The sequence below is a fragment of the Aricia agestis genome, chromosome 19 (genome assembly GCF_905147365.1).
Source record: "Aricia agestis chromosome 19, ilAriAges1.1, whole genome shotgun sequence".
Taxonomy (NCBI): domain Eukaryota; kingdom Metazoa; phylum Arthropoda; class Insecta; order Lepidoptera; family Lycaenidae; genus Aricia; species Aricia agestis.
In genome coordinates, this window is record NC_056424.1 from 6,728,946 (window position 1) to 6,742,920 (window position 13,975).

Sequence of the window (13,975 nt, forward strand, 5' to 3'; positions counted from 1 at the left end):
GTGTCGCTGCAGCTTTTTGTAGTTGCGTTGTGGTACCAACAAAATGTCGACGTGGTTGCGTTGTCGCCAGTAGTTGCCATGTGTTTTTTTATTATTATTATTATTATTATTGTGACTCCTTCGCACTAGAGTATCATCCCCAACCCAATACTGCTCATAAATTAAACGATATGGTTGGGGTTGGTGCCACGAATTTCCTCTGTGGACGAGTATTCGTGCCGATCAAGGTGCCTGTTCCTGCTCTGTAGTAGAGCAGGGCAGTCGAGGAGAAGGTGAATAGGTGTTTCATCCTCCTCCTCACAGAATCTGCAAGTCGTTATGCTACAAATACCCATTCTGTTAGGTGTTTGTTGAGCTTGCAGTGCCCAGTTAGGCTTCTGGTAAGGATTCTTAATTGGTTCCTACCCAAGGTGAGCACTAAATCTGATTGATTCTTGTTGAAGTCCAGGAATTAGTGCCTTGGAGTGTTCAAGGCCAGGGGGGGGGGGGGGGGAAGAGCGCGGGCGGGATGCGCGCACTTGCATCGACGCAATGCTGTGGTTGCGATGTGGTCGGCCACTAGTTCGCTTGTGGTTGCGATGTTGTCGGTATCACACAAGTGGTCGACAACGACTGCAAAATGTGGTATGTGTGAATAGTCCAGTTCCTTTACAATACGAAATATACGCCTGACCACGTGGTGTGGTTGTGGTTGCCGTGTGGTTGTGGTATGTGTGGCTTGGTCTTAACTGACGCAAACGTCCGCTTTTATCCGAACGGAACGAATTGTTTCAAGTACCAGCCGGGTCGTTCGCGCGTGAAAATAACAGTCTCACCGAATTCCGAACACGGAAAAAATACGTGTGACACAAAGCTGTTGCAGTTAGCAGCTATAGTCATGCACACAAACAACGTGCCGAAGTCTGCCGAACTGTAACAACGTTAGACGAGTGTTAGGTCTATTTTCGTTACGGAAATTCTTGATTCGGTCACCGCACTCAAAGCCCGCGATAAATTAAATGCAATAGCTTAAAACTAATTCAGAATAATTCAAAAACGAAAAACTTGCATAATATGGCGGCCGGCCTTAAAGACTTTTATAATTTCGTGTCTGCTAAAAGTTCCTAAAACGTTGGGGTACCGAGGTTTGGTATTAGTAATCGGTATAATAATTAATCACTACTACAATACTGAATTTCAGAGGGTGCCAAAGCTCCAGGCGGAGGACCAGGCGATCTGGTGGGACACGCTGGGCAAGATGCAGAAGCTGTTCAGGAAAGCCTCCTCCCAGCTCTACAACGCCGGCAAGATTGACAAAGATACCATGCACAATTATTTTATGTCCGGTTAGTATAAAAAAACATAAGTACATTTAATTCTTTCAAGATCAGCGTTGTAGAATACCGCCCTCTCATCTATACTTCTATATACTTATAATATTAATATAAAGCGGAAGAGTTTGTTTATTTGTTTGAACGCGCTAATCTCAGGAACTTCTGGTCTGATTTGAAAAATTCTTTCAGTGTTAGATAACCCATTTATCGAGGAAGGATATAGGCTATATTTTATCACGCTAAGACTAATAAGAACGAAGAAACTATAGAAAATGTGGAAAAAACGGGGAAATTATTTGAAAGGGCTTATATCTCACGAACTACTGGAGAATTATTTCTGTTATTTGGCACAGATAAGAAATAGACCACGTGAAGGATCATAGGCTATTTTTTGTGGACTAATTTGTCAGTGAAATATCTAATTTACGCGGGCGAAGCCGCGCGGAACGTCTAGTTGATAATATTAGGGGTGATTTCACATTGTGACGCGACGTGACGAGGCCGTGCGATGTAATGCATTTTTAACCCCCGACCAAAAAGAGGGGTGTTATAAGTTTGACGTGTCGGTCTGTCTGTGGCATCGTAGCATCCAAACGGGTGGACCGATTTTGATCTCGTTTTTTTTTTTGTTTAAAAGCTGACATGATCGAGAGTGTTCTTAGCTATAGTTCATCATCATCAGCCTGCTCATTGCTGGAAAATCACGGTTTATCTGGTCCGTGATAGGCCGCGATTAGCAACTTGCTTAATTATTAAGCCATTTAAGACTTATTTAACTCAAAATAGTGTTCTTTTCTTTTCTACAGCTGTGGGTAACTGCTTCCCTATACACTTTGCAGTCAAGTTGAGTAAAAGTAGACTTTCTCATGTGGCACGTGCACCTTTAAAAAGTGAATAGTGGATGACGTCAAGTAATTTTCAAAATTAACTCGCCATTTCGGTTATACTTGAACTTGGCTTGACACTACCGCGTATCTAGATAAAAGTTACTAATTTCCTGAGAGAAGTATTCATAATATATTGCCAAACTAAAACATGGATAACTCGATAACTAAAGGAATTTCTGCAACATCATAATACATCGGCAAGTATTACTTATAACAAACAGCGGAGCTCGGCATAGCTTAAATCAATAACTTTTATCGCTATCTAGTATTGATAAACTTTAACGACAAGGTTTATTGATAGGCAATGATTTTATTACAAACTAGCTGTTGCCCGCGACTTCGTCCGCGTGGACTTTAGTTTATAGCGCGCGGTGTCAACAAAATGTGTGTCAAATTTAAAAACTTTTTTAAACCCTGGTAAATGGTACCCCTCTTAGGGCCGCGCTACACCGGCATGGCAGCGCTGAAAGTGCTCGCCTCGCCGCTGCCATTCCGGTGTAGCGCGGCCCTTAATTAATCAAAATACCCAAAAACAGCTGTGCAGTGTGCACATAATCTATACTAACATTATAAATGCGAAAGTATCTCTGTCTGTCTGTCTGTCTGTCAGTCTCGCTTTCACGCCAAACGCCAAAAGTATCTCTGTATGTCTGTCTGTCTGTCTGTCAGTCTCGCTTTCACGCCAAACGCCAAAACTACTGAACCGATTGTAATGAAATTTTGTATACAGATAGTCTAAAGCCTGAGAAAGGACATAGGCTACTTTTTTACTGGAAAAAAGGGTTGTAAGGGGGTGAAAATGAGTAAATTTATTCAAATTAAGTTAGTTCCAACAGTTCATAATAGATGGCGCCGTGCGTCTTCTACATCGCGCTGACGCTTGCTCAAAAGTCTTTCCATAAGACGTGGTATCATCTTACATTTAATTTTCGATTTTTTTCGATTGTTATATCTATTCTACGGTATTAAATAAGTCAGTACTTTATCTGTGCAGTGACGTAACCTTAAATCTATCAATGATAAATAGTTTATGGGTAAAGTTGTGTAATTGGAGGGCTAAATAAGCTTTAAAATTTGGCATAAAATATAAAGTTTAATATAAAAAAATGAAATACTTATTGTGTGCACACTGCACAGCTGTATTGATTTAAGGGGTACCAGGGTTTTTTATAAAAGCTTTTGACACCAATTTTGTTGACATCGCGCGCTATAAACTGAAGTCCACGCGGACGAAGTCGCGGGCAACAGCTAGTATTATACATAAAATATGTTTAAGATTTTTGAAATTTTATTTTAATACACATCCAAGACCCAGGAACATTGAAAACTTTTTGTTCCGCCTGCGGGACTCGAACCCAGGACCCCCGGGATGAGCGCTGGCCACGCGCAATGCGAATTCATTTTCATCGAAATTTTCATGGAAATAAGATATTTTCCCACATCAAAATGTAGCCTATGTCCTTTCTCAGACTCTAGAATAACTGTATACAAAATTTCATTGCAATCGGTTCAGTAGTTTTGGCGTGAAAGCAAGACAGACAGACAGACAGACAGACAGACAGAGATACTTTCGCATTTATAATATTAGTATGGATAGTATGGATTAGAAATGCAGTAGGAGTTCTACATAAGATAAGATAGATTGATTATTATTATACCAAGTGATAATATTATTAAACATAATATTCTAACGTATTAAAAACTATAAACAAAAACATACTAACTTATAAGTATGATTAGTTCTATGTTACAATAAAGTAAAAAATAAAACGCCATCTGTTGAATCGTATTAGAACTAAAATGTTCATTCCATCGATATATTTCTGGATTTTTTATAATATTATACATAAAATATGTTTAAGATTTTTGAAATTTTATTTTAATACACATCCAAGACCCAGGAACATTGAAAACTTTTTGTTCCGCCTGCGGGACTCGAACCCAGGACCCCCGGCATGAGCGCTGGCCACGCGCAATGCGAATTCATTTTCATCGATATTTTCATGGAAATAAGATATTTTCCCACATCAAAATGTAGCCTATGTCCTTTCTCAGACTCTAGAATAACTGTATACAAAATTTCATTGCAATCGGTTCAGTAGTTTTGGCGTGAAAGCAAGACAGACAGACAGACAGACAGAGATACTTTCGCATTTATAATATTAGTATGGATAGTATGGATTAGAAATGCAGTAGGAGTTCTACATAAGATAAGATAGATTGATTATTATTATACCAAGTGATAATATTATTAAACATAATATTCTAACGTATTAAAAACTATAAACAAAAACATACTAACTAATAAGTATGATTAGTTCTATGTTACAATAAAGTAAAAAATAAAACGCCATCTGTTGAATCGTATTAGAACTAAAATGTTCATTCCATCGATATATTTCTGGATTTTTTATAATATTATACATAAAATATGTTTAAGATTTTTGAAATTTTATTTTAATACACATCCAAGACCCAGGAACATTGAAAACTTTTTGTTCCGCCTGCGGGACTCGAACCCAGGACCCCCGGGATGAGCGCTGGCCACGCGCAATGCGAATTCATTTTCATCGAAATTTTCATGGAAATAAGATATTTTCCCACATCAAAATGTAGCCTATGTCCTTTCTCAGACTCTAGAATAACTGTATACAAAATTTCATTGCAATCGGTTCAGTAGTTTTGGCGTGAAAGCAAGACAGACAGACAGACAGACAGACAGACAGAGATACTTTCGCATTTATAATATTAGTATGGATTAATAATAGTACTAGCTGACAAAACAACGGTTTTGCCATACAAATTATTTCTAGTATCAAAATAAAAAGTAGATAAAAACCTATTCTCAGTCCTAACAAATGTAGGTACCAATTTCATTAAAATCGGTTGAGACTTAAGCCGTTTTGGAGGAGTTTGCACTTTGCGCACAAACACACAAGAATTTTATCTTATATCTTTAAACGAGCAATCTATTGGCGAATAATAATACTATTTTGTTTTCAACTAATTGTTTTAACGACCAGCAGATGGCGTTATTAAGTAACACGAAGTCAATGAGTGTTTGCTATACCGAGCAAAGCTCGGTCATCCAGGTACTATAATATTATATTAGACTAGCTGATGACACGCGATAAACTTGGCGCAAGTCAAAATTAGTTTATCGCGATGGAACTGTACATTTTCCGAGATAAAAATCTTATGTCCTTTCTTGGGACTGAAAGTATGCATGCCAAATTTCAGCAAAATCGGTTCAGCTGCTTGAGCGTGAATAAGTAACAGGCAGGCTGATAGTCAGACAGACAGACACACTTTCGCATTTATAATATTAGTATGGATGAAAATGCGAACACACAACAGCGTGATTTGAGATAATTTTGGACAGCACAAACTCGCAGGGTCACATTTTTTTTTTATGGACGCTTTTACACCACGTCAGTCTGGCCCCGTGCTGCAGGACTTGTGTTACGGGTACCAGACAACGGAAATATATTTAATACTTTTATATACATAAGGATATTTATAATTTTTATTATATGATACACATATTTAATACACATCCATGACCCAGGAACTTTGACAACTTTTTGTTCCGTCGGCGGGATTCGAACCCGCGACCCCCGGCTCGAGCTACCAATAGCCCACCAACTGAGCCACAGAGGTTTTTATTAATTTGATTTTAAGAACACGTCTGCATTTAAGAGCTCACCTGACTCTAAAAATCAAACATCGTCCTTCTCTCTTCACACTCACGCCCGTCTTTCATATGCCAGGTGAAAAAGAACGGCGCGGAATCATCGCCGAGTTAGTTTTACTTGAATAAAAGACGAACTGTAATGATTATGAAAAAAGTGTTTTGAGCAAATTTAGGTTTTATCAATACCTTTTTAGATATTAAAAAATATTAAAGAAAAGGCAGCAAACTTCGAAAATCCAAGCAAAAATGTGTCTAAAACAAGGTTTTTTGTAAAAAAGAAACTATCGAGCATTTTTTGAGTAATCGTGTTTTCGTCTTGAGCATTTAATCTTTATGAACTGAAGTTACTTGTGTCAAAAAATCAGTTTTCTAGATCTTACAGATTTTGAGATCTAGGTTAAAGTATGTAGTCAAGTTAGGGTCATATGGGCTCTTAAGCTTGAAAATGCGCTTTCCAAAAGCATCATGCATCATGCTTTTCCATTTCCAACGCCTACAATCTACATGTATCTGTTTGATGACGTGATTTAATTTCCTCGAAACCCAATTTAGATTGGTATCAATGGTTCACTCCATGTTTCAGTAACTGAACGAGAAGTAATCAACGGGGTGCTCAACGTGAAAAACACCAAAAACCACTGCCTGGCCTACGTCAGATACATCAACAACATCAACCTTCAAAACCTGAAGAAGGCTGGCAACTACGTGGATATTCTAAACAGGAGTTTGGACACGGAGGCTTCTAAGCTGCTGGCGGATTTACGAGATGTGAGGCTACCGGATAAAATTGAGACGACTAACATACAGAAGTAAGATATTGTTTTATTTTAGCGGGGTGCTGTAACAGTCTAATAAGCTATAGTTTTGTGATTTTTAATCGTCCAAAGATCGTAATGATGTGCTATATGCAGAATCAGTTTCAGTATATTCGGCAGTGAATATTTAATGCTATTACTGCCTAAAGTAATAATATAAAGGAGCTTAGGAGACATTAGCTTTGCTTTAACAATAGAAGTGCTACAGCAAGATACAAATATATACTGTACATGCCACAGTGCCACATGGATGTATATTGAAAAAATGTGTACATTAACGCCATTAATATTTTTAATAAATTACCAGATAAATTTAAATCATTAAATGAAAGTAACTTTAAAAGACAAATTACTAAATGGCTTTTAAACAATTGTTTTTACACATTAAACGAATATATGACATTTAAAGAAAAATAATGCAATGTATAACGTACCTATATATTATCTATTAAAATTAATTAAATTTGACAATTAAAGACCGATAATTCAATGTATGATGTAATAAAATTAATTAATTAAAATCTCTTATGACATAAATAATTTCTATGTAATGTAATTATTATTATTGTATAGTTATTCAATTTGAAATGTATTTTATTTTATATGAAGCTTATAATATATTTCTTCAATTGACAAATTATATATAAAATTATTTGTAAGATGATGTAGGTATTAATTAATTTTACTTATATATTTAATTTAATTGCACGCCATTGTTATGGCAGAATGTTAGAACTATAAGTAGTGAATAAGACCTTTATATCAACAACATTCTGGCAATAAAGACATTTGAATTTGAATTTAGAGTTTTACCAAGGATTCGAATTTCGACGTAAGACCTAGCTAGATTCTTATCTCCTCCAAAATCTACATTCTAGATTTGATATTTTTATTTGATACTTGCATTTTGCCAATTATTTAAACAAGATTAAGATGATTTAAGTGTGAGAAGTTTATATTTACTCTAGTAATATTTTTACAGATACACAGTGGAATGGATCGGGCGCGAGGGTCTGGACAACGAGACGCACGGCGAGTACCTCAACCACTTCATATCGCACTTCTACAAGAATATCATCAAGCTGGTCGATAGGTAAGACATAGTTCGTACTTGGTTGTCTTATTTATCTACTTAGCGAAGTAAAAAGGATTTTCTAGAACCGTTTGTACTGTACAAAACTTAAAGATCATTCGGCGAATCTGCAATGAAGTTACGAAAGGATATCTTTGTCTTAGTCTAGGCCCTAGGGCATTAGCAAATGACGGTGCTGCATTAGGTACAGATGATTTCAAATAAACATTGTTTTGTGTTTGGTTAATGTAGGTATACCAGCTAGCTTAAAGTTTGAGTAAAGAATGCGCATCTATCTATAACTTTATCCATCTTTTAATCTATTTAAAAAAACTTGGTGATTTCTAGGGCGATGCGCAAAGAGGACAGCAGCGCCCAGGGTCAGATAGTGACGGAGATCCTGCAGCACCTGCACGCCTGCAACAACTCCGTCAAGGTGTTCCACGGGAGAGAGGGGGATTTGGAGTTCATTGGCAACTACATGACCAACAGCTCAGATAAGCCGCTAGTGTTGTATGGAGAAGGTAAGAAGGAAATCTGGCACAAAACTATAGATTAGATACTAAATAGTTACTGTGTTAATAAATCTTAGTATGCAGGGCTCCTTGAAACTTCTATTACTTACGCTTGAATTTTCTTAATCAAGGAGTAAATGCTTTTCATAGCGCGAAAATACACGGTAGCAGAATTTCATATTACACGTTTATTATAAATTTAAGATTTTTGAAAAGTCTCTTTTAAATAATTTTAGTAATATTCCACGATTAAAGACTAACAAACATGCACCTTCAGACGAACAGACGAACGCGAACGCAGTAAAAAAAAATGGAATCTTACGAATCAAAAGAAATAAAATCAAAGGAATCCTACGCGCTTTATTTCAATTTGAATGTTTTCAAACTTGTATTCTTAAATTAGCAATGAATTTTTTGAATTTTTATTATTTACTAGCTGACCCGACAGACGTTGTCCTGTCTTAACGATTTAACCATGATTAAAATGAGTATAGCTCCATACCAAATTTTATCAAAATAGATTAAATGGTTTAGGTGAAAATCATAGTTTATTGTGCGGAAACAGTACATTTTCCGGGATAAAAAGTATCCCTTATGAAGTCATTTGGAAACAGACATTGTATTTTTTAGTGTTCGCTAGAAAATGTCGTGATTCTAGTGTTTCGCCATAAAGCAGCCTAAATTCCGTTTCTTTCCGATGATTTTATGTTTTCACTGTAGAATAAATCTTAGGTATTATTTTCGGGAATTATAAATTAAATAACTAATAAATAAATATCGAAAATTAATGTCTAAAACAAACAAATATAACAGTACCTAAACTTTGTAGACATTTTACAAAAAATAAATTTCTGAACGCACACATGATGTCTTTAGAAAAAAATAAAGTTGTGGCTTAAAGGTCTCAACAACCAGGCCATAAGCTGCAAAAAAAAATAGTTGTTACACTATTTGACAGGATTGGACAACAAATGTTTGACATGTAATAAACAAATCAGCATCTATTGAAATGATTAAGTTCATTCGAGATCATATGATTCAAGATCATTACACATATCGAGTTTTCATTATTTTTAAGATGTATTCTGCTATTCGGGACGGAAATAAATCCAACAAATCAAAAAACATGGCAATCGGTCTAGCCGTTCTCGAGTGTTGTAACAAACACGACTTTCTTTTATATATATATAGATTTTTTATATAACAATTTTTGCACAATTTACACTGGCGGACTAATGCCATAGGGCGTTTTCTACCAGTCAACCACAGGGTGGTAATAGAGACAAAATGAACACAGGTGGTTATTTACCTTCTATTTAAACTTATTATATTTAAGGTGGTTGTGGCAAAACGAGTCTCCTGGCGAAGAGTTCCGCGATGTCTTTGGACACGTGGTTCGCGGATGTTAAGCCCACCAACATCATTCGGTTCCTGGGCACCACCCCCGACTCCAGCGCCTTGACGCCGACACTGATTTCTATATGCCAGCAGGTAAAATATTATGTTACGATATTAACGCCTCCGTGGTCAAGTAGTTTAGAGCGTGGCTCTTGACTCGGAGGTCATGGGTTTTTGTCCCGCGTTGGAAACGTGTTATTTCCAAGTTTGATTAGGACAATGCAGGCTGATCACCTGATTGTCTGACAAGTAAGATGACCCATGCGTCGGATGGGCATGTAAAAAGTCGGTCCTGCGCCTGATCTCTCGCCAGTCGTGTCTCGTGTTGGTCTTCCATCCCACCGGGTTATGAGAGTAAAGGAATAGAGAATGCTCTTGTGTCTTTCGTTTCATAAAAGTTCGTACATGACTTCTAGATATCCTACAACTTCGCGCTGCCCTTTGAGAGCATCCCTGACGATCTGGTGCCGCTGACAGCTCACTTCAAGCAGATGCTGACGATGGCCAGCCAGCAGCAGCCGCTGCTACTGTTCCTGGACTCCGTGGACCAGCTTACTGGGATCGGTACAGAGAACAATAAAGTGTCATGGCTGCCGACGAGGCTGCCACCGCATTGTAAGGTGAGTAGGATACATTTAAGTATACGTAATTTGGTCCGGTTATGATTGGATTGTGTGAAGTGAGTATAAGGCCCGATCTGTAGATTGAGCTTGACATAATATAACCTGACTAAATAGCGTGCCTAGGTCCCTAATAAAACTCAGTAATCAGTATACTGACCAGTGCACAAACCGTCATGTATCCGACGCCATATTGTCGGTATGCCACTGGTGAGACAAGTTAGACGTATATCCTCCTATGAAAGCATAAACGTCTGTGCACTGGCATATATTTCGGAATCAGCACTATATCGTTGATTCTAGACATCGATAGCACCGCCCAGTATACTGAGTTAAATTTAGGAACGTACCCTAATTAATATAACTGCCACAGATAACATTTACTCCAGCAGGTTTATTTGGCAACTAATTTCACAGATCATAGTAACATGCGCATGCGAAGAAGCCAACCCCGAGGTATCCAAGGAGTATGACGTTCTTCGTCGTATGATTGACTCTGAAGACAACTTTTTGGAAGTCAAAGCGCTGGGAGAGGACTTGGCTATGCAGGTTTTGAAGTAAGTATCCCTTTTGTATATGTTTTTAGGGTTCCGTACCTCAAAAGGAAAAAACGGAACCCTTATAGGATCACTTTGTTGTCCGTCTGTCCGTCTGTCAAGACCCTTTTTCTCAGGAACGCGTGGAGGCATGAAGCTGAAATTTATATCAATTACTCAGGTCTACTGTCCCTTGAAGCTGTGAAAAAATCAAACTTCTAAGCCAACGCAATCAAAAGATACAGCCGTTTATGCCGCAAATTTTCGACACTTGCAAGGGAATCAAAACCTACAGGGTGCTTCCCGTGAACTCAGAATCTTGAAATTTGGTACGAAGCAACGTCTTATAGCATAGATAAAGGAAAAATTACGAAAACCATAAATTTTTAGTTACATCACATAATATATTTTTTTTTAATAATTTTAAACTTACTACCCATTTCCTCATAAACGCGTAGAGGTATTAAATTGAAATTCATACTAAATACTCAGGTCTATAATACCTTTAAGCTGTCGGAACCCTCGGTGCGCGAGTCCGACTCGCACTTGGCCGGTTTTTTCTCTATGGCTTTTGTAGCTTTCACGGCTCCCACGGAAACAATTTTAAGGGGAAAAAGTAGAATAGTAAAAAGTTGTTAAACATCTTCTAATCGCAAAGCATGTTGTATTTCACCTTTCATTGGAACACATTTCATCCATAAAAAAACTGTGCTGAATTATTTTGTATTTTGTTAAATGTGATTCTGTTGCTAAATCAATAAATAAATACCGAATTTAATGAAAATCATTTGAAAATATATTGTGTGTAAAAGCAGTAAATCCAGCATTTTAATGCTAATAGAATTAAGTATAGATTAATAACCCTGTGTTCTATTAATTATCCTTGAAACTCGTAGTTACAAAATCTGAAATATACAACCCCGCTTTTTTAAGTGGGCGTTAAAAACAGAAATCACGGTCTGTTCGTCAAATAATAATTTGCGAAATTGCCACCCCAAATATTAGCATTACCGAAATGTGAGGCGTTGGCATTTCAAGCGTCCCTGGATGGAAAATAATGATTTACGAGTATGTACATTGTACATAGGGACAGAGTATACCACTTTTAAAACTACTTTTTGATTTTTATTTATTTATTTAATTCAGCCATCTTGGCCCATATTATAAATACCACTAGCTATTTGACCGAGCTTTGCTCGGTATTCGATGAAAGTGACATTTTCTAAAAATGATTCCTATCTAGATCGATTTATCGCCCCCGAAACCCACTATACAGTGTGTAACAAAAATAAGTGATAATACTTTAGGGTGTGTACTGTGTACGTGTTCCTGGTAGAGAGTTCACTGTGAAAGTAGCAGCGCTGAAAGACGAACAATTTTTTTCACTTTTGTATGGACAAGGGCGCGAGCGTCACGAGTTTCCCCATTCAAAAGTGAAAAAAAAAATTGGTCTTTCAGCGCTGCTACTTTCACAGTGAACTCTCTACAAGGAACACGTACACACCCTAAAGTATTATCACTTATTTTTGTACGATTTTCATGAAATTTACTATATACAAGAATTGCTCGTTTAAAGATATAAGATATAGACTAACATACATACAATTATACTAAAAACTAACACTAACACTAACACTAACACTAAACACGTATTGTCTGCGACGTGGGGCGCGACGTGTTCGAAAGTCGTCCTCGGAACCTCCTGTAGACGACTCCAATCGGCCAGAACTCCTCCTTCTCGAACGTCGGTAGATGGTGCGTCGGGACTCTCACCACAAAGGAACTAAAATTCACTTTGTGGCGGGACTCCAAGCGATCGACCCTCAAGACGAAGTGGGTCTTGCTCCTGATATAGTCCACGACCTGCTCGACCGTCGTGTCATTGTATTAATTAATATGTATAATTTTTGTCTTTTGTGTTTTTAAATTTTGTATGATTTTATGTCGTGTAAAATACTAATACATACTTACTATTAATTCGAGATTTATTTTACTATTTATCGCTAAACCGATTTAAATGGAATTTGACTCTGTTCCGCAAAAGGAAATAGATTGCATAAATTGATATTTTTTTAATCATAATAAAATTCCTAGAAAGTACTAAGTAAGTTAACATAAAATATTAAATATAAGGTTGAATATTCCACACTTCGCACGTAATGAACTTCAGCTGCAGCTAGTTACGGCGTGTAGGTTACCTACCGTGAGTAATTTGTCTTCATTTGTCTACGTGAGCTGCAACTACAACCGCGTTATGAGAATAATTGTATATTATAATGCAGCTGAAACATGTTACTACAGTCTACACCATAGACTTAATATATATACTGTCGTATAGGTTTATGGTCTACACTGTTGTTTTAGTTTAGCAGAAATTTCATGAACAATAATATTATATTCATACGATATATTTTTATCTATAGAACTATTTCACAAGTTATACTTACAGTGCAAAGTGTTGCTTGCTAAGCGACATTTGTTACGTATTAGACAAGGATATTAATACTTACAAAATATATAGATGGAAGATGATTCGGCTCTACATACGCCTGGCCGACCTACTGTCCGCTATTGTGTCTTTTCGCGTTCACGAATATTTTTTTCAAAAATGGATAGCTAACATCAATACGAACAATCTTCATACCCCTTTGTGTTCCAATAAGATTGTACCTCGTCTCACGCAAACAATGAGACGACTGCAGATACATACTAACATTCCTACTACAGTGTTACCGTTTGTCATTTTAATGGTTTTATTTCAGAGTCTGATGACCTATTCCTTTCTTAAGCTTCGCGACGAATTAGTTACTTGTTTTGACATTCTATAGTTTGGCTGCGTTTTCCAGATTATGGATGGCAGCGGCCGCAAGAGATCTCTCTAACTACCAGTGGCGGCTTGTGTCTAACGCTATAGGCCAGTGCTCTCTGCCTATATTCGTCAAGTTGGTCTTCGCTGAGGTGAATAAAATAAATATTTTTTTACGTCCGTGAGTGTACATACTTAATTTAGAGAAACATCTTTCAAATTGCCTTTTTTATTGACATTAACTTCACAATGGTTCTTAAAGATTGTGGATTAACCTTTAACGTCACGGGCGGGGTCTACGCAGACCCCACGCGCTGTT

General features: G+C 37.2%; 1 protein-coding gene across 1 annotated transcript in view; it reads left to right on the forward strand.

Moving 5' to 3' along the window:
* The window catches only part of LOC121736706 (NACHT and WD repeat domain-containing protein 2), a 48,680-nt gene that overhangs the window by 17,900 nt on the left and 16,805 nt on the right, over nucleotides 1–13,975 (forward strand). Inside the window, exons 6-13 of the mRNA XM_042128071.1 lie at nucleotides 1,181–1,325; nucleotides 6,478–6,703; nucleotides 7,692–7,802; nucleotides 8,130–8,305; nucleotides 9,633–9,787; nucleotides 10,111–10,314; nucleotides 10,732–10,871; nucleotides 13,697–13,808. Of these exons, the coding sequence (XP_041984005.1) occupies nucleotides 1,181–1,325; nucleotides 6,478–6,703; nucleotides 7,692–7,802; nucleotides 8,130–8,305; nucleotides 9,633–9,787; nucleotides 10,111–10,314; nucleotides 10,732–10,871; nucleotides 13,697–13,808 (1,269 nt within the window). The remainder of the gene's footprint in view (nucleotides 1–1,180; nucleotides 1,326–6,477; nucleotides 6,704–7,691; nucleotides 7,803–8,129; nucleotides 8,306–9,632; nucleotides 9,788–10,110; nucleotides 10,315–10,731; nucleotides 10,872–13,696; nucleotides 13,809–13,975) is intronic.